The sequence below is a fragment of the Aethalodelphis obliquidens genome, unplaced genomic scaffold, assembly GCF_003676395.1.
Source record: "Aethalodelphis obliquidens isolate GAN/ISIS:26980383/991018 unplaced genomic scaffold, ASM367639v1 scaffold4, whole genome shotgun sequence".
Taxonomy (NCBI): domain Eukaryota; kingdom Metazoa; phylum Chordata; class Mammalia; order Artiodactyla; family Delphinidae; genus Aethalodelphis; species Aethalodelphis obliquidens.
In genome coordinates this window covers 57,295,819-57,319,082 of record NW_020837948.1, presented here as the reverse complement: position 1 = coordinate 57,319,082, position 23,264 = coordinate 57,295,819, and the positions used below count along the sequence as shown (strand labels likewise).

Below are 23,264 nucleotides of genomic sequence, written 5' to 3'. Positions count from 1 at the left end.
TCATTTTCTTATAGTGAACCAAATAAATTTTGTATGAGAGAAGGCTGGGGGCCCATGGATGCCTGCCTCAGTTGTGCAATATGTGTTTTTCGACATCCCTGTTCCCCTGAGCTAATTAGGCTGATAGAATTGCGGTGACAGTTTTTTTGTTTTTTTAATTGAATATAGTTGATTTACAGTGTTTTAGGTGTATAGCAAAGTGATCCAGTTTTTTTTTTTTTTTTTTTTTTTGATCCAGTTTTTTAATATGTGTGTGTGTGTATACTTTTTCAGATTCTTTTCCATTATAGACTACAAGATATCGAATGTAGTTCCCCGTGCTATACAGTAGGTCCTTGTTGTTTATTTTATGTATAGCAGCATGTATCTGTTCATCCCAAATTCCTAATTTATTCCCTCCCCTCCTCGTTGTGACAGTTTTGCCTCAGCCTCCAGTGAATGGAAAGGTTTACCGTAAGAACTGAATCTAACCCTGACTTCTGACATTATACTTCTCATTGGCACAAAAGGTGACCAGTTACACTGTACACGTAAAAATAGCTGGTCGTTTTTATCCTTTTGTAAAATATTTCATATGCTGATTTTCAAAATGTTTCGGGAGAGAAATTGACTTGTAGTACTTGAAAGTTCACGGATTAGGGCACTACATTAAAACAGGGTTTGTGCAGAAAAAAACACACTTTCTGTTTCTAGGCCAGCAGCTCTACTTTGGGGACATTTATTTCATACAGTGCTGTATGATAGAGACCAAGATTTATAGTTGGAGATTTCCTGAATAACAACTCCGATAGCAAATGCCTCAGTGAAGCAACTTCCCTGTGCTCTGCAAAGCAAAAAGTAGCACAATAGAATGGATGGTTTGTCTCCAGATTTCTGTGAGGTGGTATTTTGGCTTTTGGTTTTGTTTTGTTTTGTTTGTTTGTTTTTGGTTCTCTTGCAAGACAAAATGACATTAATTATTTTTCTCTTTGGCCTTAACCTAAAACTGGAAAGTTTTTACCTTTCTCTCCCCTTCATCCTTCTCCCAGTATCCTCCCCTGCCACACACCCCTCCTTCTCCCTGTCTCACTTGGAACGGACCTGGTACTTTTCCACACAGAGCTACTTAACGAAAACCATCTCAACTCAAACAACAAAAACCAAAAAAACAAATTTGAAGACAGTCTGCTTGAATGATAGAAAGGAAATTCCTTTTACCTCCATTTTGTTGTTGCCTGGTAAGTGATTCAGATTTTCCTTCTGCAGAGAGAAGAGAACGCAAGCAATACTAATACAAAAGAGCCCCATTTCCTGCCCCCCCCACCCCACCCCCCGAAAGGAAAATAAGGTTCTGCGACAGCCTTGAAGATGCTCATAAGGAATAGCTTCACCTCTGGTTTGGGATGAGATGTTCACATATTGGTGTTGAGGTTCAGTATGAGCAACCAATGGAAGGAACAGGGAAGAAGCAGTAAATGCAAGGGCAGCAGGAGGAGACACAGGCCAATTCTGGTTTTCTGTGGGTTTTCAGGTCAAATTGAAGACAGTCTTTTTAACCAATGGTGCTGAGACAACTGGATGTCCACATTCAAAAGAATGAATTTGAGGGCTTACCTGGTGGCGCAGTGGTTGAGAGTCCGCCTGCCGATGCAGGGGACACGGGTTCGTGCCCCGGTCCGGGAAGATCCCACATGCCGCAGAGCGGCTGGGCCCGTGAGCCATGGCCACTGAGCCTGCGCATCCGGAACCTGTGCTCCGCAATGGGAGAGGCCACAAGAGTGAGAGGCCACGTACCACAAAAAAAAAAAAAGAAAAAAAGAAAAAAAAGAATGAATTTGGACCCTTACCTCTCACCAGTACAAAAAATTAACTCAAAATGGGTAGAAGGTATAATAAATATAAGAGTTAAAACTATGAGGCTCTTAGAAGAAAACATAGGTGTTTGTGACCTTCAGTTAAGCAGTGGTTTCTTAAATATGACATCAAAGTACAAGCAAAAAAAGAATAGATAAATGGGGGACTTCCCTGGTGGTCCAGTGGTTAAGACTTCACCTTCCAATGCAAGGGGGTGCAGGTTCAATCCCTGATTGGGGAGCTAAGATCCCACATGCCTTGCAGCCAAAAAACCAAAACATAAAACAGAAGCAATATTGTAACAAATTCAATAAAGACTTAAAGAAAAAAAGAATAGGTAAATGGGGCTTCATCAAAATTACAACCTTTCTGTGCTTCAAAAGACACGGTCAAGAAAGCAAGAAGACAAGCCACAGAATGAAGAAATATTTTCAAATCATGTACCTGATAAGGGATTTGTATACCAAATATATAAAGAACTCTTATAACTCAATTATTTTAAAAAACCCAGCTAAAACATAGGCAATGGATTTGAAACGACGTTTCTCTAAATAAGATATGCAAATGGGCAATAAGCACATAAAAAGATACTCAATATCATTAGCCATCAGAGAAATGAAAATCAAAACCATAATGAGATGCCACTTTGTATCTACTTAGGATGGCTATAATCAGAAAGACAGCTGAGTGTTGGCAAGGAGCTGGGGAAATTAGAATCCTCACACAGCGCTGATGGGAATGTAAAATGTTGCAGCTGCTTTGGAAAAGTCTGGAAGTTCCAAAAAAGATTAAATATAGAGTTACCTTATGACCCAGCAATTCTACTCCTAGGTATATACACAAGAAAAAGCAGAACGTATGTCCTTGCAAAAACTTACACACTAATGTTTACAGCAGCATTATTCATAGTAGCCAAATAGTGGGAAAAACCCACATGTCCCTAAACTGATAAATAAAATATGATATATATCCATACAGCAGAATATTATTCAGCAATGAAAAGGAATGCAGCCCTAATATATCCTACACAATAGATGAACCTTGAAAACATTATGGTAAGTGAAAGAAGCTAGTCACAGACGGCCATGTATTTTATGGTTCCATTTACATGAAATGTCCAGAATAAGTAGATCTATAAACAGAGAGTAGATTAGTGGGTTGGAAAATTGGGAGTAAACAGGGAATATTGTAAATGAGTTATAGCGCTTCTTTTCAGAGTGATGAAGACGTTCTAAAATTGTTAAGTGATGGTCTCACAACCCTGTGACTATGCTAAAAGTCACTGCGTTATACATCTTAAAAGAGTATATGGTGTGTGAATTCTCTCTCAATAAAGCTGTTATTAAACACAACGAAATCACATAATTAGTGTCGTACAGAATTCCATTTATAATTTTACACTCTTGGACTGAAACTCAGCTCAGAGTTTTAAGTGACCTGTTCCAGGGCATCCAGCTAGTGATTGGAAATCCAGACTTCCTGAACATCAGGCCAGTTGTTTTCTGTATTGTGATTGCGACAGGAAGTTTGACCCCAACAGACCATAAAAATCTCACTTAATGAATTGCATTGATTTGGCGGGGTAACACTAGCTTTGTAACAGATAAGCCACTGAGGCTGAGGTTGGCAGTAGAAATGTAATTCTTTTTCAGGTAACATTCAGTAGCTTAAGGCGAGCATGAGGGGGTACAGGAGGCTCCTTACCACGCAGATAACCCAGGTCCCCAGGTTCCTCAGGGACCCAGGCTGATGGGCGATCTTCCACCTACTTTCAAGGTTGCCCTGAGCTTTAGCATCCTGCTAGCAGACAGGGGGAGGGGAGAGTGGAGGCTTTTGAAACATAGGTCCAAAGGATGTTCAGCCCACGTGATGACTGGGTACTAGTTTAGAAGCTTGCATATCATGGCCCCTGCTTCCCTGTGAGGTAGTTTAATACCCTGAGAGCAGTGTTAGGGAGCCAGCCTAGCTGGTTATGCTGGAGCAGAGTTTACTGACTGTTCCAGAAGAATGGTCTTGCTATCATCATTCAAACTTTATTGATCATATACTGACTAATAATTGATAAGTTTCCAAGCTGTATATTATGAGGAGACTCTTAGAGATCCTGCCTGGTCTTGCCAGAGTTCTCGAGGAGGTGACCCCATTTAGACAGACTCTAAGCTTCCCATACCCAGCACCCAGTTACAGCAGCACCCGCAAGACGCAGCCGAGGCTGTCTGTCACTTACAGTTGTGAGGTAGGTGACGACAAAGAGGGAGTTCCAAGGGAATAAATGGAACCCTAGGACGTTTGCTCCACTTGGACAGCGAATGTACTATGCTCTGACCTTACACTGAAGAGTGAAAGTGTCTGCATCTCCAAACCATGGGGCCTTTACTCCTACTCTGGAAGGAGCCTGGAGTGTCCTGTTACCACTTGTATTTTACACTAGGCTGTGAGACTGCCTTCTTCTGTTTGAGTCGTGAGAGTTAAAAATTGGAATTTGAGGGGCTTTTTGAAAAAAAATTTTATTGAAGCACAAATGATTTACAACGTGAATTTCTGCTGTGCAGCAAAGTGATTCAGTTATACAAATACATATTCTTTTTCATATTCTTTTCCATTATGGTTTATCACAGGATATTGAATATCCTGTGCTATACAGTAGGACCTTGTGGTTTATTCATTCTGTATGTAATAGTTTGCATCTGCTAATCCCAAACTCCCAATCCATCCCTCCCCCACACCCGTCTACCTTGGGAACCACAAGCCTATTCTCTCTCTCTTTTTTTTAAAATAAATGTATGTATTTATTTTTATTTGTTTATTTTTGGCTGCACTGGGTCTCTGTTGCTGTGCGTGGGCTTTCTCTAGTTGCGGTGAGCAGGGGCTACTCTTCCTTGCGCTGCGCGGGCTTCTCATTGCAGTGTCTGCTCTTGGTGCGGAGCGCGGGCTCTAGGCACGCGGGCTTCAGTAGTTGGGGCACACAGGCTCAGTAGTTGTGGCTCCCGGGCTCTGGAGTGCAGGCTCAGTAATTGTGGCGCACGGGCTTAGTTGCTCCGTGGCATCACAAGCCTATTCTCTATATCTATGAGTCTGTTTCTGTTTTGTAGATAAGTTCATTTGTGTCATAGTTTAGATTCCACATATAAATGATATCATATGGTATTTGTTTTTCTCTTTCTGACTTACTTCAATTTAGTGAAAATTATAACCTCTAGGTCCACCCTTGTGGTTGCAAATGGCATTATTTCATTTTTTATGGCCGAGTAATATTCCATTGTATATATGTACCACATACATATTCTTTGTCTGCTCATCTGTCGATGGACATTTAGGTTGCTTCCATGTCTTGGCTGTTGTAAACAGTGCTGCTATGAATATAGGGGTATATGTGTCTTTTTGAATTAAAGTTTTTTCCGGATATTTACCCAGAAGTGGGATCGCTGGATGATATGGCAACTCTATTTTTAGTTTTTTGAGGAAACTCCGTACTGTTTTCCATAGCGGCTGCACCAATTTTCATTCCAACCCACAGTGTAGGAGGGTTCCTAGAGGAGCTTTTTGATGTCTTTCAATTAGTAGCTCTATGGCCTTGGCTTTTCTGGGCCTCAGATTAGCATCTGCAAGTGGTGATCCTAATAGCACCTTTCCTTATGGGGTGGGCTCGAGGATTAAATGATAATCCCCGTCAAGTATTAAATCCAGGTTCTAGAATAAAATAGTGCTAATAAACACTAGTTACCATTGATGGTAATAGCATTTTCTTTTGACTTTCAAGGTTGTGAAACATTGATGCCTAATGTTGCAAAAATGCTACCTTTACAAGTCAGTGGCAGTGTCCTAAAAGATGTTATGATGTAACGGTGATGCTTGGAAAACGTTTTTCCTAAGCAGTCAGAATCTTTCATTTAATAACAATCTGTTGGGTGTCCACTATCTGTAAATACATTTCCAGGACAAAGGGATTATGAAAAGGAAGAAGAGATGGCTTTTGCCTTTGAGTACTTCATGATGTCATATGCATTAGCAATGGCTACATTTTAAATAGGCTATAGTTAACCTAAGTTTTTAGAATAGTGTTTTCAGCCAACTACACATATATTCTAACACAGACAAAAATTAAGGTGATTATCCTTTTAAAAAGTAAGACCAAGTCTAAAATATCACACTTCAGAGTTGTTTTTATTTTAACTTCCTGCCCCTCGGTCCCAAATGTCAATTTATCTCCCCCACTCCTACTACAAATTGTCAATTTACCTCTCTGCCACCCTTCATACATCTACCCCCGATTACGGGATTATTATAAAGCAGTTATATACTGTTGTGTTAGAAACAATTTTGTACATTTTTTCAAGATAATTATTTGAAAACAGGTTTGTTTTAATGTGAAGTAGCATAATGCCGTAATTTGTAGTTTATTTCGACTAGAAACTTGGTCTAGTGCAGTGGCTTTTAACTTGGCCAGATTTTTATCAAAAAGGCAATGTTGTTATTGATTTCTTACATTTTTAAAAATTCATCAAGGCTTTGGTACTCTTACGTTCATTTGAAGCCCTTGTTTGTTATGTGAAAGCAAACTTGTCATCTCATTTTATCAGTTCCTTGTTCTCCCAGTTTCCCCAGTCCCCCTAGGATGTTAGACCTGGGAGAGACCTTAACATCCCATCCTTCTCATCTCCTGCTCCTTTAGCAGAGGAGAAAAATGAGGCCCAGAGAGGTTAGGGGGCATGCCTGGGGTCACACAGTGGATGTGGGGCTGAGTCCTCCCTCCACATGGGGCCCCTCTCCCTGGCTGGGAATATTCTCTTTCCTTTGACCCCCTCCTGCACTTTCTAAGCTGTCACCAAGTCTTGTTACCGTTTCCTTGAAATGCCTCTTGTTTTCCTTCCTTCCCCTTTCTTCCTGTCTCATCCAGTCCCTCCACTCCTCACAATGGGAGAGGCTGACAGAGCGCTTTATCTTTGGGGCATCCATCATACAAGATTACTTTTCTCTAATTACCACTGTCAGCCTGTCACTCCTCTGCTGCGAAGATGCCCAGAGCTCCCTGCTTCCTGTGGCAGCAAACGTCGTCACTTGTCTTCACGCCAGTTCCCTCAGAACCTCACTTCACTATATGTGCTCAGCGTTATTCCTTTCTTCCCACAAACCCCAAAGGCCCAGAGTCTTCTCTGGGTTTGCTCTGTGAATCAGCCATGTTTCCTTTATGGCTTTAGTATGTCCTGTTCCCCAGCTCCTAAGCGCTTCCCCTGCCTTTCCAAAGACTCCCCTTTTCTAGGCCAAATCCAGATCCCACCACCTTCTCACTGTTTTCCCTGTTACTCCAGTGATAATCCAACGATCCCCTTTATTCCCCAACTTTTTCTTCTTATGCACTAACATGTAGCATTGGGCAGCATAGCCTCTCTTACATGGCTCCCTGGTTTTTCCCCACAATTGTGTTGCCGTCTCAATTATGCTTAATGCTCTTAGAAGGCAGGGCTTATGTTTATGCTTTTCTCATATACTCCACGTTTTACATTGCCTAAATAAGTGGTCAGTAAATACTCCTTGCTTATTAGGGACTCTTTGAGCTTTTCAAAGATGTTGGCCAGAGCTGCGAGCGATTGAGACGTTTCACAGTGTTCACTGCTTGGATCACGATCGGTTGTTAATACTGCAGAACAGCCCTCTCCCGACTGCCAAGTGTTGATGGGATCGGCGCTGTCGCTGTTAATGATCTTCTGCGGGGACTGGCTATATAGGTGTGGAGCTCACACTCATAGTTGGTGATTGGGCGGTGGGTTCGTGGCAGGGAGGTGAGAGCTTGCACCCCTGCCTCTTGGGTCTTACGGTAGTGAAGAGTTCTTCAAGAATGGATAGGAAGCGCATTATTCTCTGAGCTCCACAGATTCTCAGCACACCAGTGTGAAATGGGAACTGGCCTGGCTCCCCTCCCACTGTGTGTTTTTGAGCCAGTAGTGACCTTGGTGCTCTCTTTTCTACAATACTGGCACAATGTCCCAAGATTTAATCTCATCTTTTTCAAAATCCAGTAAATAGCTTCCCCAAAAAAGGTAAGCATGCTGTAATAAGTTCCTGGTATTGGAAAAAGGAATGTGCCCTATTTAAAGAAGACAACGTCTGCTTTCTGAATTTCACTGTCCCTTTTCCACACTTCCTACCTTTCCTGGTAGTCATTTCCAGACTGAGGCAACTGCAAATTTTACTGCACCTGGGACTACACTCTCCCCACAGCATAACCCCTACAAGAATGTCCTCCACTAAGGGCTCATAAACTTGGAACTGTTTTTTTCTGTAATGTCAGCAAGACTCATTCCACCCATACAAATAGGCTTTGGCCTTTTTCCTCTTTGGCACAAAAGAGAATTGGCAGAGACTCTGATAAAAGTGAAGTCGACAAGCTCTGGCTTGGAAGTGAGTTCAGCGCCTCTGGGCTTGTCATCCCCCTTGTTCCTGTGTGTTCTGAATTCTTGTCCCACCCAGAAAGTTCTCTCTTCCCATCTGTGACACCTAAAGATGTTTCACATCCCGCTCCCTTTGTTAATGTCTCCATCACAGGTAGTAAGATACTGCATCTCTTCAGTTATAGAAAGTTACTTGAACTGGAGTCACCTTAAGGTTTTTTTATCCCTTTAGGTGGATGGAAGTCTGCTTAGTGGAAGAATTGCCACCAACCACTGAACTGGAAGAAGGGCTCCGGAACGGAGTTTACCTTGCAAAGTTAGCCAAGTTCTTTGCCCCCAAAATGGTATCGGACAAAAAGATCTATGATGTGGAACAAACACGTTACAAGGTAACTGAGATCTAATTGGTCTGGCCTCCAGCTCAAAGTGGAAGTTCAGTCTTTCCCTTCCTTTCCTTTCTTTTAGTGTTTCTATAAGGATTTGGTGGGAGATGGGTTGTGGGGAAAGGGGATGTCCTTGGTCTTTTAAGCCTGTAAATAATCATTCCTGAGGTGGCAGCAATTTTAAAAGCAAAGCATTTGTCTATTTCTGGTCTGAGGCCAAGAGATCTCTGCTCTATGGGGCTTCCCAGCTCCCACCCCCATTATTCCTTCATGGAGGTCATTTTATTAGTGCCAGTAACTGTAAGAGTGGGGGGCCCTCTACCCCTCCTTTTTTCACCATCAACACAGTTTATTACTCCCCTTGTTCTCATCAAGGAATAAAGTACCCAACTAGGACTTGAACTTGTGGCCCTAAAGAGTTAGGCCCAAGGTGATTTAAAAAAAAAATTCTGACATTGAATAGTCAGGAACTCCTTTCCTTTTGGTGTTTAAAACAAATTAAGACTACCCTTTTTATATGCAACTAGTTTTAAGAATTATTTCATGGCTAATTTGGGAAGGCATATGGGTGAGAAAACCAAACCAAAATAAATACCAATCTTGTATTAATAAAAAAAATTCTGATATTTTTCAGATACATGTTTAAGTATTTTCAGATAAAGTGATATATCTATCATTTGCTTCAAAATAACTGGGAGGCGGTTGGACAGATGATTCAAGACTGGCCATGAGTTCATAGTTGTTGAGATTAGATGAGGCATGCAAATGAGTTCATTATACTATTCTGTCCAATTTTTATGTTTGAAATTTTCCATTAAGAAGTAAAGGAGGAAAAAGTAAACACCAGCCTGAAAGACCCCTTCATTATATGTGTCTTCAAAAGGGAATTTTAAAATTTGTGCTGTTGGGGCTTCCCTGGTGGCGCAGTGGTTGAGAGTCCGCCTGCCGATGCAGGGGACACGGGTTCGTGCCCCGGTCCGGGAAGATCCCACATGCCGCGTAGCGACTGGGTCCGTGAGCCATGGCCGCTGAGCCTGCGCGTCCAGAGCCTGTGCTCCGCAACGGGAGAGGCCACAACAGTGAGAGGCCTGCGTACCAAAAAATAAAAAAAAAAAAAATGTGTGCTGTTCCCTCCTGGAACATGTGATCCATTCTCCGCTTTGGGTCAGGGTTTCTAAAGCTTCTTTGAAACTTGATTCTTTATTTTCTTAATATATTGTGTTTGGTTTTTTTATCAGTATTTTTTATCTGCAGATTTTCAAGTATCCTTAAAAGTTATTTCTCTTAAAATTTCAAGGGTAACATTAAGTATAGTTGAAAATGGAATGATTTTCCATTTATTGCATGTCATACTACCCTTCAGTTGTTATTGAGACAAAATTTATTTTTTAAATGTGTATATTGAATTCAGAGCAAATGTTTGAGTAATGGTTTATGCTAACAGTAGACAAGATGAATTGACATCTTTTTTGACAACTCTCTTTTCATCATCTAGCCCAAAAGGGAATTGAGCAAAAGTTTCTGCCTTGAATAACGTTATGAATAGAAGTGTTTGCATATCTTAAAATAAGTTTGAGTTTATTAAGTCATGTGTTTATTAACTCTAGATGTTTCTCCCTAGAGTAAGTTTTCGACCTTTTGTAAGACTTAAGTGAAACAAATGACTTAGCCAGCCAAAATTAAAGTTTGTTTTTTTTTTCGAGGAATACTTTAAAAGTTCAGACACGGTAAAAAATAATTTGTATCCCCCTTGTCACAAAATGAATGAACATTTATCCACATTTTAGAGCACGATTTTTGTTTTATTTTCATTACTGTTATGGTAGTTACCAAGATCTAGGCCTATTAGTACTAACAGCCATGTAGATTTTTTTTTTTTTTTTTTTTTTTTTTTTGCGGTACGCGGGCCTCTGACTGCTGTGGCCTCTCCCATTGCGGAGCACAGGCTCCAGACGCGCAGGCTCAGCGGCCATGGCTCACACGCAGCCGATCCGCGGCATGTGGGATCTTCCTGGACCGGGGCACGAACCCATGTCCCCTGCATCGGCAGGCGGACTCTCAACCACCGTGCCACCAGGGAAGCCCCAGCCATGTAGATTTGATGATAGAGTTAAAGTGTAGTTGGCGCCAGGCCTCCCTGGAAAGGGATTGTGGGTATTTTGATGTGTGAATAGTGAGAATCAGGCCAGAAAGACAGACCTTTAGTGAAGGTGAGACTCAGAGCAGCGGGTGGGCTGATTCTTCCCTCTCCTGGCACATTATACACCTTGAATATAGGTGTCTCTTCCCAGTTTAGCTGTGGACCCCCTCATGGCAACTTAAACAGGTACTGTTTCCTCCTGGCATCAGAGATCCTATTATTTGAATCAGTAGCAGCTTCTCTTTGGGATGGGGACGGGGAAGTGATTCGAATTTCTTGTTAAAAAATAAAATACCTGTGGCGCCTAAGCAGATGATGACATCCCTGAGCAAAACATCGTGACAGAGGGAAGTGTTCTATGTTGCTGTCACCCGTGCCGCCAGGCCTCCACTGGGGTGCACAGAAGAAAGGCTGCTAGGAGAGGCATGGAAAGAAGGGAGGTGGTGGATGGAGGGTGGTAGATGCCAGCTGTGATGTGGGAGAAACACGGGACAAATGGAAACTACCCCTCTGTTAATTCACTGGAGAAAAGAGGCTTTTCTTAAAAAAAAAAAGGCTTTTCTTTTTCTCCTCTTATTAAATCCTTGAAAGTGTCCTTGAATGGAAATTGTCAGTGATTTGCCATGTAATCATAAGTTTTTATGTTAAGGCCATTTCATTTCTTCTACAGAAATGAAAGGAGACCAGTATTAGTGGGCAGGAGACTTAGCTTCCCGTTCATGTGTTCTTCAGGTCTAAAGCCCGTCACACACGTGGTCCTTTCTAAGGAGCACTAAATCACGGGACTGCGAGAGACGTTGAAACACAAGGGAACACTTGCTAACCTAGGCCCGTCTCTTGGTGTGCCACCTGGAAACCATGAGCTCAGTGAGCCTGGGTGCTCACTGCAGGGTCTGCCTGGACTGCAGCCGTAAAATATGACCCACCTGTTGGGCAGCGTGTCCCCGATGCAAAAGCTCTGTCCCGAATCGCAAGGCCTCAGTTGTGGCACTGATGATGGCTTTGAGCTAAGTAGATGGGAGCTTTCATGCTGCCCCATCCTCTTTGTCTGCCAGCTTATGGACAGCCTTGGCCCCTCATTAACTTAGGTTTAGAAAGATATGCTAGGTATTAGAGTTAAACCTTCCAGTGATGAGTATTCTTTCCCTGACCATTCCCACCACCCCCCTTCCAGGTCTGAGTTGCATGGTCATGCCATGCACACAAGGACACACCACGGAGTACTGTAATGATTATTTTTCATGAAGGCAAGAACTGTGTGTGTCTCCTCTGTCATGTCCCCAGTGAATGGTGCAGGTTCTGGCCCATAGGGTGTGCTGGGGAAATAGCTGTTGGGTGAAGGAACGAATGACAGTAGTTCGTAGTAAGCCAGAGTGCTCCGTTTCTCGTCTTCTATTCTTTATTCAATATTTACTGAAACTCTTCCTCTAAGTGTGATGCTCAAACTTCCTGTGGGACCCCCTGATGGGTGTGTGTAAAAACGTCAACTTTTGGGCCCCATCCCAGACTACTGAGTCAGGCAGAATCTTAGCCAGGGACCCAGGAAGCTGCATTCTTAATAATCACCCCAGGCAGTTTTTTTCTTAGAGTCTACAAAGGTTTGACTATAGGCAGACACACATTAATATAATACATTTTAATAAAGTTATACAGAAAGCAGATAAAATTGTCCTAAGATAGAAATACGTAAAGGATATGACTCAATTATCCATACAGTACTTATTAGTACCTACCATGTGGCAGCCACTGTTCCAGGCACCAGTGGCAGACTGGGCAGCAGGTAAGACATGATTTCATGGTCAGTTGGAGAGAGAGACTGTGAGTAAAATAGACAGTTGTGAATTGTGATAAGTGTATGAAGGAAGAAATGAAAGCCAGAATTATTGACAGATGGCCATGGGCTTCTCTGAGGAGACATTTACTCTGAGGCTGGAAGAATGAGAGGAAACTCGTCCATGTGGAGAGTTAAGGGTAGGGAATGGGGAGGATGGTCCAGAGAGAAGGGACCCATTTGTGAGAAGCTCAAGGAAGAAAAGAGCTTGGCCAAGTTGAGTGGCTGAAAGGCTACAGTGAGGGACAGTGGTAAGAAATGAGACCAGGAGGGAAGCAGAGACAGATTACTCAGTGACACATGGAGGACCTAAGTACAATGAGTGACTTCAACCTAAGTACAGGGGGAAGCTGTTTCAGTGTTGGCAGAGACATCATGGTACAGTATGTGCTTTAGAAAGATTTCTCTGCTGCTATGTGGAGAACACATTGGACGGAGGGTAGACATGCAGGCAGAGTGCATGAGGGGATTACTCAGTCCAGGTGACAGGTGACAGTAGCCTGCAGAGACAAGAAGTGAGTGGATTCAAGAGGGAAAACAAAGGGTGAATCCTGGAAAGGGGCTGGAAATGGGTGGAGGGCGGTGAAGAGAAGATGGCTGGGTAGACGGTAGGAGCCAACCAAGAATAGTGTGGTCAATTCTAAAGGGGGTTGGGCTGGTAAAGAAGCCAGGAAGGTTTCCATGGTGGGGCTTGAAGGATGAATGTTCCCAAGCCAACTAGGATGACCAAGAGAAAGAGGAGGAGGTAGGAGGGGCGTTCCTTGGAGAGGATTCAGTCTGATAAGGCTCGAAGCCAAAGAACACTATCACTCTGGACAGTGCATTGACAGTTGCAGACGTACAATAAACGCGCATTGAACATTTAGATGGGCCTTAGATAGGGAAAGCATGTACATAGTGGTCAGTAGCATGAGCTGTAGAACCGAAACACCTCAGAATCTGGCTTCGCCACTAACTTTGCCTCTGTGAGCTTCAGTTTCCTCCAATGTAAAGTGGGAAAATAGTAACAATATCAACCTTGTTGAGAAATTGTGAAGAACAAATGTGATCTATGCAAGGCCCAGTGCCTGCCTGACAGAGGTAAGCACACTGTAAGTGTTACACTGTAAGTGTTACAGGTGTTTGTCCTGAGGCTCTGTGAGCAGTAAATTAACCAGAATATTTGGACTTGAAGTCAGGGAATTCTGCAAGCTAGTCTTGATCCAGAGCTCAACAAGTTAGGTCAACTTGAGTGTCTTAAATACTTAGGGCATCAGTTGCCTCATCTATAAAATGAGCAAATTAGAATAATTACTGGTTTTAAACTACCTCATAGTTCTAAAATGCTTTGATCCTGATACGTAAGAAGTTACCATCCAAAGAAGTCTTACATAATACCTCATCTATTCAATTTAAACTGCAATAATCTTTTTTGCTGGTGCTGTAGTAGCTCAGCAGTAGAAAATCAGCATATACTCTCTAGTCTAATACATGAAAGAAATTAGGTAGATGTGCAGTAACAGCCCTTGGCCAAGTTATGACTATAGACATACCACCTAGCCTAGTACATTAATATTAGTGTAGGACTGGTGAAAAAGTAGACAAGTTATAAATGGTTATAGTAGACTAAGGTTATTTTGAGCCTGTTTGGAAGACTGTTTTTGTTCTAATTGAAGTAAACGTGGTAGATTGAAGATGTTAATGCAGTTCGCTCACTGAAGCTTACTCCTTAAATAGGCAGGCATGGACCATAGGGTTCTGAGGTCAGCATTCCTCAGGTGTTTAAAGCGGACGAAGGATTTAAAATCTATCACTCATTTACCGTAGAAATATGACTCTGATAACCACCCTTTCCTTCAGTGCCTCTCACATGAAGCGCTAAACCTTTTTCTGGCCTTACAGGTGAATAAAAGTTTCAAGCCCAGTCTTATAATTACAATAACTAACATTTATTGCATTTTAGGTGTACTTTGCAACTAAGTGTTATATGTATAAATCTCATGAAATCCTCAACCCAAAGAAGCATACCATTCCCTTTTGTAGCCGAGGAACCAAGGTTCAAAGAGATTTGTAACTTTCCTGAGGTTACCTAGCTAATGAAACCACTAAATGGATGGGATGTTTTTGTTATATAATTTGGATTGTTGAAGGCTACCAGCCAAAGACTCTCAGAAACCAACATAAAATTATATTTATTTAAATATGATGTGCCAAGAAAAAATGCATACCCACGGAGCTATAAGGAAGAGAAAATAGCTTAGTGGAGATTTGAGCTTGTACTGAGTGATTCTAATAAGGATTTAGGGAAGCGCAAGGATCGTTGCAGTGTTGTCAGGAAGCGCGATCAGTTTGGTATCTTGGTAATTTTTATCTAGGAGGTGAGAATATTGAATAGGAACCAGATTGACATCAGACAAGAACTAAGTCGCCCGTCTTAGTTGGAAGAGGGTGATGTTTAGTTACTTTGTGGTGTTGAGGTCCTCTGCCCTGACGTGATTGAGGAGTATGTCCGCTTTGTCCCTCCACGGTCGCAGAGTGGCCGTGTCTGAGAAGTGTTTGTATTCTGCAAAAGTTGATGCAGAGTAACCCTCAGACACTACCACCTGGCTGTTAACTGTCTGCGTGCTCTCTCTCTCTTTATTCTTTTCCATCCTTCCTCTCTTTCCGTACACTTCCCCCTCCCTCTAGTTATTTCATAGTAATTAGCTAATCTCTCCCCTGTGAAGAATAACCCCCTGGTCATTATGTCCTGCCCTCTTCCCTGGGGAGTGTTAGCACAGGAAAGGTTTTAAGATCCACAGAGACCTAGTCTTGAATCCCAGCTCAGCCCCTTAACAGCTGTTTGACTTTAGGCAAGTCACTTCATCTTTTTGGCCTAGATTTCCTCATCTCTAAAAAATGAGAATGATAACTACCTTGCAGGGTGTTTTGAAAATCAGAGATAATTTACGTAAAGTGCTTGACACACACAGTCCAATCTTAATAAATAGTGGCCACTGGGCTTCCCTGGTGGCGCAGTGGTTGAGAGTCCGCCTGCCGATGCAGGGGACACGGGTTCGTGCCCCGGTCCGGGAGGGTCCCACATGCCGCGGAGCGGCTGGGCCCGTGAGCCATGGCCGCTGAGCCTGCGCATCCGCAGCCTGTGCTCCGCAACGGGAGAGGCCACAGCAGTGAGAGGCCCGCGTACCGCAAAAAAAAAAAAAAAAAATAGTAGCCACTATCAAAAGCACGTAAATATTTGTCAAATGTTAATTAGCTTACACTTCATAATTCCTTACAGCAACAAAAATGCTTTCCAACTATTAGATTGTAAAAGGTCACGTAAGATGACCCTTTTTCCCTTCACAAAAGAGAAGAGCTAGACTTTCTGAATGTGATGATCTACCACTGGGTGTTAGTTATGATGAAACTTGCTGTAGTTACTTCTTATTTTATTTGAAATGAAAATAAAATGCATAACATTACGGTACACATTTAACTAATGAAATATATAAGATCATTTTAAAGCTCACAATGGTTCATTGCCTGATAAAACTTCATGAAATAGCAACAAGAATAATTTATTTATGGAGAAAATAATGGCTGGCTGATTAGGACTGTTAGGAATGGAAAACATAGCCTATTTTTATTATATGAGTAGAAAAAGGTCTTGTAAAATATTTCCAGTGAAAGTTTACTTCTTGTACAAGGCCAAGATTACAATTAGATTATAGAAGGAATAAATACTAAAATTAGCTCTGAATCGTGGGGTGCTTTTTGTTTTCATCTTTGTATTTTTCTCCATTTTTCAGGTTTTTTACGGAAATTGTACTACATTCGTGATCAGAAAAAATGATTTGGCAGAGCCAGAAACCACCAAAAAAGAGGCATTTAGTCTTCTAAAAATCCTTTTTTTTCTTGAAGTTACAGTCCTCTCAGCTATGGTTGCCACAGTCTTGACATGGGGTGTGTGTGTGTGTGCGTGTGTGTGTGTGTGCACGTGTGCACATGCTCATGTATGTGCACGTGTGTCTCATAAAACATCCTAAGGCGTGCTAGACAGAAAATGGTCTTTGAGATTCTAGTTCAGAATTACCTCAAACATGTGAATTCTGGGAACTGGGACGGTCCATCCCAAATGGTTGGAGTGTTGCTGAGATAGTGTCATCTCCTTTATTGGATCTCTGGTTGTTTCATATGAGCGTTCATAACACGATTCTAGGAGAAAGACAATTGAAAGCATCCTGCTAATGAAAAAAGTTATTACTTTTTTGACTCACTCTTTGTGTGTTCCCTTCTTTCCACTCCCCCTCCCCCAACCATCACGCATCCGCACGTTAGAAGTCGGGCCTTCATTTTCGACACACGGATAACACCGTCCAGTGGTTAAGAGCGATGGAGTCTATTGGTCTACCCAAGGTAAGCCTGAACTGGGAAGACAAAAGGAGTAATGCAAACACCTCACTGTGGAAAGAAATTTAGCAGACTGGGGTACGTTAATGCAGCAAATGTCCTTATTGCCTCAGAAATGAGAAATGTGAGAACTAACAGAAATATGGAAAGGCCTATAAAAAGTAACATATGGCAAGAACTCAGACTGAGAGCAGCCAGGTGAAAATGTGTATAAATTAAACAAGGTATAAAGCAGAAACTGACACACCATTGCAAAGCAATTATACTCTAATAAAGTTGTTAAAAAAGAAAAAAAAAGAAAAAAAACCCACTTAATATAAAAATAAATAAATTTAAAAAATAATAAATTAGCACTTCCCTGGTGGCACAGTGGTTGAGAGTCCGCCTGCCGATGCAGGGGACATGGGTTCGTGCCCTGGTCCGGGAAGATCCCACATGCCGCGGAGCAGCTGGGCCCGTGAGCCATGGCTGCTGAGCCTGCGCGTCCAGAGCCTGTGCTCCACAACGGGAGAGGCCACAACAGTGAGAGGCCCGCGTACCGCAAAAAAAAAAAAAAAGAAAGAAAAAAAAAAGAAAAAAGAAATTAAACAAGGTCGGAGCAGGCTTTGGCTGGTAGATAGTTGATTTAGAAGAGCCACCTCCCTTTTTTGTGTTGCTTTTTATACTTGAGATTCCAAGTCTCGTTGTATCCGTATATATTGTATCACTATAAATCATTGTTATAAATTTATTTCGATAAAGTATTATTATAAATCATAGTATCACTTTAAATTTTACTGGCTAGGGGGTTAGAGCTCTTACTCTTGAAATAGATCTTCCAAATAAAACTCATTCAGCAAATATTCAGAACTTGTTAAATTCAAAGAGCAGGCACCCTTACACCTGTGAGATATATAGACAAGTGGAGGAAATGAAGAAATAATTACATGTGATAGAAATTGTAGAGCTATTTCTTAAACTTCTTATTTTGAAATAATTTTAGAATCACAGGAAGTTGCAAAAATAGTACATCTTTGTGTAAACTTCATTCAGCTTCCCCTAATGGTGACATCTCATAACTGTAGTACAGAATTAAATTGACATTGGTGTATTAATGTTAACTAGACTCCAGACTTTATTCAGTGTTCACCATTTTTATATGCATTCATTTGTGTGTGTGTGTGTGTGTGTGTGTGTGTGTGTGTGTGTGTAGTTCTATGCATGAATAGATTTGTGTGACCACCACCACAATCAAGATGCGGATACTGCAGAGAGGTTGGACATTATATATAGCATCCCTTCCCCAGCCCTGTCTCCTGGCAGCCACTAATCTATTCTCTATCTCTATAGTTTTGTCATTTTGAGAATGTTATAGAAATGGAACCATACAGTAGATAACCTTTTGAGATTGACTTTTTTCACTAAGCATAATTCACTTGAGATCCATCAGGTTTCTATATGTACCAGTAGTTCCCTTTTTTGAATTGCTTAATATGTACAGCTATTTTAAAGAAATGATTTAAGAGTGGTCCAGCAAGGGTATTGGCTACTGACTTATTTAGACCTATGTTGTTGTTCTTATTAGTAATCCAGGTTTGCAATTAAAAACACACCCACAACGAAAACAAAGGACTCCTTCATGTAAATTATGAATGCCTTTTTTTAATACATTTGTGCTAATACCTGTTTTAACTCAGCTCCTTTTTTCTTGCAATAGTCAATGTTGATCTATTTTATTTTGCCTTTTTTTAATCAAACTACTTTCCCTTCTAAAATGTTAAAAACATTGAATAGTGTTCCTTTCTGGGCAATAGTTATAATAGAGAGTTCATATTTATTTCTAAACTGCAATTTAGTAAGTACTAACAGGGTGTTGAGTGGTAAACAGATTAATAACGACAGACATTGAAATGCAGTTTTTCTGTATGAGGCAGCATATGTTAAATTAGGATAATTTCATTATGATTTAAACCTTCTCAAATTGTGTGTATGTTGGACCACATTTATTTTGATTTTAAGCCAAACAAGTGATCCATGTAACAGATTCTATTTTAACCCCGATGTTTATTACGAAGTCAGTGATACATTACATTTCAGGAAATGAGAGGCCAACAGTGTACTGAATTGACTTTGATATATTAATTAATGCCTTCATTTATCAATATGAACTGCCTACCCTGTGCTCAGTGTCATGTTACACATTGGAGTTACAATGTTGAAGAAAACGTTTCAGTAAACTATAAATTGATCCCATCTTCTTCTATAAATTGAAGAAGAAGACATACTCATGATGATTTTCCAGGAGAAATATCAATGTAAAAGGTTCTTGTTTAAAGAAGAGAGGGAGAGTTATAGTGGTCCTCTGCTTACATAGTAGAATTTTAAACCTAGTCATATTCTTCTGAATTGGGAATCCTCTTCTCATTGATACTTTAACAGCAAAAGTATTAAAGGAAAGTTGGAAAGACCTTTGAAATTTCATAAGCTACAGATATTTCTATAAGCACTCAGTGACTACATTTGTAGCTCAAGAAGCTTTGCTTTTCTCTTTTCTTAGCTTTTTTCAATGTCCAGTAGAAAATTGTGCTTGAGTATCAAGTACTACCATATGGTACATGATTTAATTTTAGTTTTTATGTCAAATTTTATAAAATATTTACTGAAAGCAAGTAATGCCAACAAGCTTATCTTAATCTCAGAAGCTTCAATCCTAATTACTCATTTTTGGTGCCCCATTCTGAAATCTGTTTCTTATTAGGCTTTTAGTTTCCAGCTCAAGAAGAGTATAAAGGTGTATTAAAAGTTTTAGTGTTCAGACTTTTCAGTCTACTAACTCCATACATAGATGGTTATCCAAAAGACGCAGTCAGGTGCTCAGAAAATGCAGGGATATTTATTGTAGTGACTTATAATAGGGACAAAATTGGGGGTAAAAAATTGTTCAACCCTGGAGAACTGGTTATAATTATGGTCCAAAAATATCAAAGAATCATATGCATCTATTTAGAAATAATGTTCTTACAGAGTAATGAAAGGAATGTAAAACAGTCATGTTCTATTAAGTGTTAAATAGGTTTGTAATACATGCAGTCTGGTTTTTAAACACTCACATACATAAATATAAAAAATCAGAGACATAGAGAAAAAAGACCGGAAGAAAATATACCAAAATGCTAATAGTGACAATCTGGAGGTGGGGTTATAGGTATTTTTCTTTCATACTTTATCTACTTTCCAGATTTTATTCAGCAAAAACGGATACTTTTTTTTTCCTGCTTAAAGTAATACATGCATATGTGTGCATTGTATGTGTGTACACGCATATTTACAGAACTGTGTAGCCAAGTTCTTAACAACGTAATAAAATGCTTTCAAGAGGACACCCTTCTCTGGGCAGTCACAAGAGTGACTCTGATACAGAAAGCAAAGCCTACATGGGCTCATGCCTTGTGCAATGAAACTGCTACCCAGCCCTGTGGACAAAGCCTTCTTGGAGTGGCTGACTGTGAATCCCCCACTCTCCTGAGCCACTAGGAGGCGCTGTCAGGCAGGGGACCAGATGCAGTGATTGGTCCACATGAAGAACAAGATGAGGCACAACTGGAGTTTCCTCTTCATTTAAATAAATATAGAACAGCAAGGACAATCAGAGTAGGGTCATTTGGGAGAGTTAAAATAATTGTGAAAATAATAAACACATTTTTCCCTTTTGTTTTCCAGATATTTTACCCAGAAACAACAGATGTCTATGACCGGAAAAACATACCAAGAATGATATATTGCATTCACGCACTGAGGTGGGAAAAAAAATACATTTGAAGTCTAGGAAGTAAATTTAAATAAAACCACAATTTCAGTTTTGAAAGAGAGCTCTTTTTTTTTATTTCAAGTTTTTTTTAATAATCTGAACTTCTTTTTAAATTGAGTTCTAAATTTGCTGGTATAAAATTAAGGTAATTGTCACATAAAAACAATACTTGAACTTGAAAAATATTTTTCTGTTTTTTTAATCCATTTCAAAACAGAAAACCAGAAAATGAATGAAAGACCTGTGAGTATAATAAGGAGAAAATTTTAATTGACATTTCTAGGAATCTGATAATAATGTGCTACCATATTCTTCAGTTATGATCTACTTTACAAATATAGCCAAAATGCATCAAATGAACAGCTTTAATAGTCATACATTTGGTTTTCATACTCTTAAAATCATTAGCTTGGCTCAATTCTTAGCATAGATTAATAAAAATCACTATGAAAAAGTCTTTTGAACTTTCATTCACTGGAACTTGTACCGTAAGGGTAAAGAAGAAACTTAGAAGTTGCTTTAAATTAGTCAAATCGCGATACATTCATTTTTTTAAAGCAATTGTTTGATATCTTAATGTTTTTAAATATTGAAATTCTACCAGTCACAGATTGTTTCTTACCTTATTGGCCTGGGAGCAATGTGATTTTTAGATGGTAACAAAAATGATTCTAAAAATCTAGTTTGTGGCTGTTGTCTTGTGTGTACACAGGTAATGGCTGGAAGGCTTCACGTCTAATTAAATTTTAAATTTCTTTTAGAACATCTGCCTTGTGTTTATATCACTAGAAGTCATTTTCCTGGCACCGTCTTCAGGCTAGAGGTTTATATTAACTTCTTCCTGGCTTTCTTCCTCTCCAAAGGAGAAGATTTTTATAATAATTCATTACAATGCTGGCTTACTAAAGAATTTCGATTATGTCAAATAATTTGATTCTCCCACCCCATCAGTCCTTACGAGATTTCTTTGGAAGATGACAGTTGCTTGAAATACAGACCAAATGTAGGTGCCTATTCTGTGATTTCCTTTTACTCTAGTAATTTAGGACAACTGGGAAAAAACCGCTTCTATGCCTGCCCCCTCATATGTGGCTAGTATATCATTATTCCAGCAGGTTTTCTAAAAACTTTTTGTGCACAAGTGCTCATTTTGAGGAATATTATCAAATGTGTTGCCCAACATTCTTGGTCAAATGCTTTTCAGTGCCTAGAATCATCACTTAACACTTCGTGACCTGCTAAGCCAGCCATTAGTTAATCATTATGGTATCCATGCATCAGGGTGCTAATCTCCAAATCCATAGCCTGCTCATGGGTGTCTTCTGTAAGCTTAAATTGATTTCCTGCAGTGGACACCTGGGGTGTTAATGTAAGCAGCTTATAAAGAAATGGTGCGCTAAGTTCCTTTCTGGTGATGTCACTGTTGTAAAGAAGTTACAGAGAACAGCACTGAGGCTTACCAATGTATGCCTGCCATAGTTTCAACAATGGCTTGAACAGCTTGGTAAACAAAGAAAAGGCAACTTCCTGCTTTCTCAGACAGTTTTTCTCAGGTATTTAGTTACTCATCCTGGAAGTCTCCGTTACTGGAGCAGATTCCTGCCGAATGTTATTCAGCAGATCTGACCTTAAGTAGGAATTTTTAAAGTAGGATCTTGAAAAGCAATATTCTCTTAATAAACGGCATTCTCTGGGAGACTCTCCTTCACTTTTCTCTGTTCTAAACTTACCGTATGGCTGCTCCTTGATAGGGAACGGAGAAGTCTCAGGTGTATCTAAAGTGTTTTCTATCAAAACGTTTTCCTGCTATGGTTTAGAATGCAGACGAGGCTGATATTCTGCTCTGTTGGGCCAGACACATTTGGAAGCTGGATAGCAGAGCCGTTTCATAAGTACAGTGGGTTTGACCTCACTGCATGATTAGACGTGGTGCTGAAAATGAACAAAGACATCCTCAGCCGTTACATCCTGGCTGCAGATACAGCAGTGTTGTTGGTGTAGAGAGTTGGCATTACCTGCCAGGGAATTAAGCAGGTCAGAAGTTCTGATTCTAGATCAGGAGCCAGGCAGGAAGATCCTCTGCCTTCCTCCTGCCCCAACCTGTGGACCTGACTTGATCTACAGAATTCACGCCTGGCCCTGCCGGCTGGTCTTCTGTTCCCTGTCTTCTTTTTTTTTTTTAACATCTTTATTGGAGTGTAATTGCTTTACAGTGGTGTGTTAGTGTTCCCTGTCTTCCTGGTTTGGGCTTAACAACCTCATTAAGATGCCCTGGGTTCTTGCCCTTGCTTCCTGCTTGTGTCTACTTTTCCCTTTTCCTGCCTGCCTCACCTTTTCACTTGATTTCTAACCCCCGTGCCCAGGCCTGCCATTCATCGCTCTCTGTCAGTTCAGCTGGGTGTTCTCAAGCCCAGACTCCAGCTAATGTTAGCACAGTGGCCCCGCTGGGAATCCTGAACTCTGCCTCATGTAGAGACTCACCTCAGTAATGAGTGGCCTCGTGCTCTTTTCAAAGAAATGTTTATCATCT

The 23,264-nt window shown here is 40.6% G+C and overlaps 1 protein-coding gene across 1 annotated transcript in view; it reads left to right on the top strand.

Moving 5' to 3' along the window:
• The window catches only part of IQGAP2 (IQ motif containing GTPase activating protein 2), a 286,526-nt gene that overhangs the window by 135,555 nt on the left and 127,707 nt on the right, over positions 1–23,264 (top strand). Inside the window, exons 3-5 of the mRNA XM_027100794.1 lie at positions 8,455–8,611; positions 16,876–16,953; positions 20,647–20,723. Of these exons, the coding sequence (XP_026956595.1) occupies positions 8,455–8,611; positions 16,876–16,953; positions 20,647–20,723 (312 nt within the window). The remainder of the gene's footprint in view (positions 1–8,454; positions 8,612–16,875; positions 16,954–20,646; positions 20,724–23,264) is intronic.